The sequence below is a fragment of the Mus caroli genome, chromosome 1 (assembly GCF_900094665.2).
Source record: "Mus caroli chromosome 1, CAROLI_EIJ_v1.1, whole genome shotgun sequence".
NCBI classification, from domain to species: Eukaryota; Metazoa; Chordata; class Mammalia; order Rodentia; family Muridae; genus Mus; species Mus caroli.
In genome coordinates, this window is record NC_034570.1 from 31,772,371 (window position 1) to 31,778,775 (window position 6,405).

At 46.9% G+C, this 6,405-nt stretch overlaps 1 protein-coding gene across 3 annotated transcripts in view; it reads left to right on the top strand.

The window, feature by feature from the left end:
* Vwa3b (von Willebrand factor A domain containing 3B) overlaps window positions 1–6,405 on the top strand; it is a 163,533-nt gene that overhangs the window by 97,162 nt on the left and 59,966 nt on the right. For all 3 annotated transcript variants that reach the window (XM_021171396.2, XM_021171379.1, XM_029476472.1), the window contains exons 13-14: window positions 63–161; window positions 4,890–5,066. In XM_021171396.2, the coding sequence (XP_021027055.1) occupies window positions 63–161; window positions 4,890–5,066 (276 nt within the window). The remainder of the gene's footprint in view (window positions 1–62; window positions 162–4,889; window positions 5,067–6,405) is intronic.

Consider the following 6,405-nt stretch of genomic DNA (forward strand, 5'->3'; position numbering starts at 1 on the left):
CCAAGAAAACACTTCACTTGCTTATGTGATCTCTCTCTCCCCCACACCCCTCACACCCACAGGTTGGAAGTTCCACAAATACCCTGAATGCCCTGAAAATTGCTTTTGCTGATGAAGAAACACAAGTAATCTACCTTCTGACAGATGGGAGACCGGACCAGGTACTCACTCAAAATGGCAAAGAAGGCAGGTTGAGTTTCCTGAAGGGACTGCTGCAGACGGGGTGGGTGCCGAGCTCTTCACAGACAGAGAAGCTGATCTTGTTGACTCAGGCCTGTCATCCCACATACACAGGAAGCTGAGGCAGGAGTATGACCAACTCAACAGCTGCTGGTTATAGAACGAGTTCAAGGCCAGAATAAGCAACTTAGCAAGACACTGTCTCAAATTTTTGTTTTGAGAGACTTAAAAATGGGGTTAAGGATATAGCCCGGGGATTGAGTGCTTGTCTAAGCATTCGAGGGGCTCTGGGTTCAATATCTAGGGCCCACTCCCACAGAGATGTTGAGAAATGTGTCCCTGGAATAGTGACCCAGAACTGAGGTACAAAAAGACACCTTTGTCTTCTATAACTCTGAGAAACATTTATGGGCATCATGGTGATAGCACATATTTTAATACTTAATGTGACCCATATTTACAGGCCTGGAGAGCATGCCCAAAGAAGGAGATGCCTGCCTTCCATTGCACACTGGATTGCATTTTTGTTACACACCAGAAACATGGAGATCACTTTCAGCGTCTTTCCTTTGAGGGCTCGATCTAAACACGTCTCTGGGCAACATCCTTGGTTCACATCCCCAGTTTTAGTTTTGCCCTCACTTAAACAAAAGCGTGCCTTTCACCCGAAACATTCTTGGCTTTGTTTAGCCTGCCTGGAAAATATTTCAGAAGCGTCCGTTCTGCTGCTTTGGAGCTTTGTGAATGAAAGACGAGTACTCCGGGCATTAAGTAAATACGAGAATTTTTCCAGGCACGCACAATGTAAATTGACTGCTAAAGTGAATTAGTATCAACACGTATCCTGCTTTGGAAGATGTTTATACTTTCAGACTGCGTACTCTAAAATATCCTGTGTCAAATGGCTCAAGGATTAAATATCGAAGCCACTGGACTTTACCACCGCAGTAGATTTATGGCAGAGAAACGGTGCTTTGGTGAAATTTAATTTGGAATGCCCTCTCTGTCAACTTCACTGCGCTTTCTATTCTGAAGCAGTCTGTGACTCTCGTGTACCCTAGGTGGTGCCAAGGTTTGAGGCTGCGAAAGAGATCCTAGCCTTAGGGAATGTGCTAAATGTATACAGTTCATTTTGACACAGTCCAGGGGGGTGAGGCTGTCTGCTCTATGTCTAGCAGCACAGAGAGATGGATTCAGCTATACAAGGGTTTTCTAGTGCACAGGGGCATCTGTACTGTGTCTGGAAAGGAGAGAAAGAACTTTCTGAATGGAGGAGACCAAATTGTCGTGGGTGGTGGGTGGAGAAGGGTGGGCGTATGGGGAGCAGGGTCATGCTGGGAAAAACCATCTGGGCATGGAGGGAGTGAGCAGCACAAGATAAGGATGTTCGAGTCAGGGCTGCTGTACAGGTTAGAAGGATGGGTGTCTCCACAATGGGGACTTTCATAGGAACAGAACTTATCACCCCTCCCTAGTTTGGAAACACACTCTGATAATGTCAGGGACAAACTGGAGCTTCTGCTGAGACCTTGACAAGGGCCTGTAAGCACGTCAGTAGGAAGATGGGAGGAAGGGACTCGCTTGAGAGTCCCCAGGGCTTGGTGCCCAGCTTGGGAACGGGCAGCTGGGGAGTGGAGAAGGCAGAAGGGAGCTAACCACTTTCTGGTTCGTTATGATATTAGGAACCCAACTGCAATTCCAATGAAGAGCAAACAGGTTTGGGGTGGTGGAGAGCACACAGATGTTCAGAAGCCCCAAGAAACACGAGGATGGTTCAATAGCCCAGGGGTTACAGTCACATTCTAATGTCACAGGGGGTGCCGAAACACCCTGCTAGTTTAGCACTGTGGGGCCTGGGAGCCAGTGGTGGGCTTACAAAGTTGCTCCTAGTGCAGCCCCTCTCCTCTCTAGCTGAATAGAGCACTGGGAATAACCGAGAGGTAGAAACCTGGGTCTGAGACTGACCCGACCGTGTCCATCTGTCCATCCTCCAGCAAAGGTCCTTTAACCAGAGTTCCTCGTCTATGGCTTAAAGCTAGTCCTCCTCCCTCACAGGGCTCCTCTGAGGGAATAAGTGACTTTTCCATCACTGAACTCGGTAAATATAGTCCCAGGGCTTCTCTTCTCAGCCTGAGGCTACTGAACAGTGAACAAGGTGGACACGGTGCCGGCTTTCAGAGAAGGTTTTAGTAGGAGGAGAGTCAACGAACAAATAAATGTATGATGCTGAATAGCTAATGAAGGGAGACAGCAGTTGCAGATCCCAGCATGCAGTTGGAGCGATAGTACCGTAGTTCCCTTCCCATCCCCAGTATCTCGGCTGTGAGCCTATGAAGATCAGCACCTTGCCATGCTGACACGGTCTATTGGATTAGCAGAATGTAGGGTTATCTGGTGTCTGGTTTGTAGGACTGAAGAGCAAAGGTTGGAACTGATTGAAGGAGCAAGCAAGATGGATGATCGAAGGGGGACTCTTAACTTGAGAACACTGGGACAACCAGTGACAGTTTCAGAAAACAGTGGTTGGGCTATGGTTGGGAAGAAGATGGCGGAGTCCTCTCTGGGAGGTCAACAATGGTACTATGACTTGATCCTCACCAAGAGGCAATCTTCTTCATATACCAGGGAAGCACACCACTTGGTAACGCATCTAGGATTACAGTGTGTGTGTACCCCAGTGTCACCTCCAGAGAACTTGGTGATGTCGGCCAACCTAACTACAGACCAGTTATTCCACCGTTAAGTGGAGGTGCTAGCTACATTGTCACTTGGAGGGAATGGCTGGGGAAAGGCAGAACAGCAGGCAAATGTCAGATGGTAAAGAGCAACGTTTGCAGGGGTGAGAAATCCAGCTGTAGCTCTTCTGGTTATACAACCACCCACACATGTGTCCCAGAAGTTGGGCTTCCTCTTGTCTGTTTGTTTGTTTGTCTGTCTGTTTGTTTGTTTTCTTTTTTTTATTACGTATTTTCCTCAATTATATTTCCAATGCTATCCCAAAAGTCCCCCATACCCCCCCCCACTTCCCTACCCACCCATTCCCATTGTTTTGGCCCTGTATTCCCCATGTATTGGGGCATATAAAGTTTGCAAGTCCAATGGGCCTCTCTTTCCAGTGATGGCCGACTAGGCCATCTTGTTTGTTTTTCGAGTCAGGGTTTCTCTGTGTAGCCTGGCTGTCCTGGAATTCACTCTGTAGACCAGGCTGGCCTCGAACTCAGAAATCCACCTGCCTCAGCCTCCCAAGTGCTGGGATTAAAGGCATGCGCCACCACTCTCAGCTCCTCTTGTCTTCACAGTCCACCATCTTAGAATATATTTCCCTTCCACATGGTCACAGCATGGCTACAGCTGCTCCAAAAGAAAGATCCATTTTGCAAGAATGGAGAAGGACATTAGACTCTTTTGTTGTGTCTTTTTTATTGAGAAAGGAAATTGCTCTCCAAAAACTTCTAGGTTAGTCAGAACTGGGATGGTTTGGCCATTCCTAACTGTGAAAGGTAAATTGTACTGTGTTACCATTGATGATTCTTGTCTCTCTCTTTTTTTTAAGCTGATATCATTGCCATGAAAAGAAAGCCAGTGTTTTCATAGTTAAAAAGGACAAGAGGGATGGACAGGCAGCGACCTCCCATGATTCTTGAAAGGCTGAACTGATGGTTCTAAGGAGTTAACCAGGAATTTAGGCCATTTTAGGCAGCGTTTTGTCACTGTAAAATAGACACCACAATCATAGCAACTCTTATAAAACAAAGTATTTAGTTTGAGCTTTTACAGTTTCAGAGATTTAGTCCATTATTGTCATAGCATGGACCATGGTGACATGCAGGCAGACATGGTACTGGAGAGGTAGCTTGGAGTATTACATCTGTTTCCTACGGTAGCAGGAAGAGAGAGAGAGACACTGGGCCTGGATGGAGCTTATGAAACCCCAAAGTCCACCCCCTGTGATACACTTCTGTCAACAAGGTCCAACATATTCCAACAAGGCCACAGATCCGAATCCTTTCAAATAGTTGCCACTCCCTATGAGTCTTGAGGGACCATTTTCATTCAAAGTACCACACAGGCCCTAAATAAAACACCCAGTTCTCAAAAGAACATTCAACCTCTCCCGCGCTCTCTCAAAAGCAAATGGCCTACAACTTGGCAAAAGTTGAAATTGTTCTTTTGGTAGAGATGTTTGGAAGCCAAATTGGGAAGCCAGGCACCCACACGTGGGACCCCAGTAGCCAGGATGTGGGACCCCAGTAGCTAGGATAGTCTTTCTTCCTCCACCCAAGCCCAGACCACAGCCCAACTGCATGTCCTCTATGCTGAGATGCACTTAAAGTTGAGGTGATTCTGCTTGGCAAACCTTTTTCCTACCACCATGTGGGACGTCAGCGGGAGAAGACTGTTGTGTGGCCTTCGGGGCTCCATGCTCCTTGGTAGGCAGTTTGCTTATTGGATTGAACTAACATATGGACAAAAACATCACACACTGTGTGAGCAACTCCTATCTCAGAATTTGACCACCTGTGGAAAATACTAAGAATTTTTTTTTTACACGATACCATTTGTCTTTCTCTTTTACCCTTTCCAAAAGCATGTTGTATTATTGCTTTTGTGCATAGGCGTTTGTCTGCATGTATGTCTTGTGCCACATGCATGCCTGATACCTAGGGAGGCCAGAAGAGGGCTTCAGATTCTCCTTGTTATCTTTTCAGCCACCAGAAATGGTGATGGACCACGTCAAACTCTTTCAGAACATCCCCATCTGTGCCATCTCCTTCAGCTACAACGACGAGGCTGCGAACGAGTTCTTGAAGGAACTTGCTGCGTTGACCGGAGGCGAGTTCCGAGCTTATAACTTTGGCTGCAAGGATCCCATTCAGGATACTCAGGTGGGAACTTGGCACACTGAGGAAATGGTTCACTCATTCATTCATTCATTCATTCATTTGTTTGTTCATTCATTCATTGGAGTGTTACGAGTCTCAAAGATCAGCTCCTGAGCTGGGAGAACTGCAGCCATACACAAAACTAAGCAAAGCAGCTGGTGCAGTAATGATGCCCTGGGGGTTGGTCCAAATGTGGCCCGAGGATCTCAGAACTTGTGACAGTGTGAGCCTGGATCAAGGTCACAGGTACAAGCCAGGAACTCCTATAACGGCTAATGGCCCAAGGATCTTAGTAAGTTTTGTTGTGATCTTCTTCATTTTCCTCTTCCACCTCCTCCTCCGTTGTTGCTTTTGTGTGTAGGTGTTTGCCTGCCTGTATGTCTACGTGCCATATGTGTGCTTGTGCCTATGGGGGCCAGAAGAGTGCCTCAAATGCCTTGGAGTTACAGATGGTTAGCACCAAAGGGCTGTTAAGAATAGACCCTGGTACAAGGCAGAGGCAGGCAGATTTCTGAGTTCGAGGCCAGCCTGGTCTACAAAGTAAGTTCCAGGACAGCCAGGGCTACACAGAGAAACCCTGTCTCGAAAGAAAAACAAAAATAAAAAATAAAACAAAGCAAGAATAGAACCTGGGTCCTTTGCAAGAACAGCCAGTGCTCTTTAACCACTGGGCCATGTCTCCAGACCACACATATAAAGGCCTTTAACTAGCTACCTTTTAACTTCTCAAGGAGTGCAACTATGTGACCATCTGATAAAATACTTCACACTGATGGGGAAAGGGGACAGAGTAACTGAAAGTATTCCCTGACCCAATAGCCCTGGCCTAAGGATGTGATTTCAATGTTTGCCAAGTTTTTAAGGCTCCCGCTTGAGGTTCAGTTAAGGCATGGAGACATCTGTATAGTTAAAGGCATTGGGATTTTTTTTTTTTTCTGACTCAGTCTCTCAGCTAGTGTCCAATTCTCCGCCATTTCATCTCTCCACATGGTTCCTCAGAGCCGGATTCCAGCTCTGCTCAACTCCAGCCGAGCCTCCATTCTTCTTCCTCCTGTTTCCCTCAGCATCTCTGCCTGATTGGAAGTTCTGCAGTACTTCCTGCCTCAGCTTCCAGCTGTTTATTATTCTAAAGCCACATCCCTTACTCTGGGGTAGGCTGAGGAAGGTCACCTTCCCCTAGGGCAGCTTGGCTTTCCTGTAAAGGCAGGTAAGGCAGTGAATATTACACACCCCCTTAACCAGGCATTGCAGCTTAAAAGAACAATTGAAAACCCAAGGACAGAGGATGCAACATTTGTGGGTCATCCCGCCAACTCAGGGAGCTCTTCTGTAGGAATCCGTG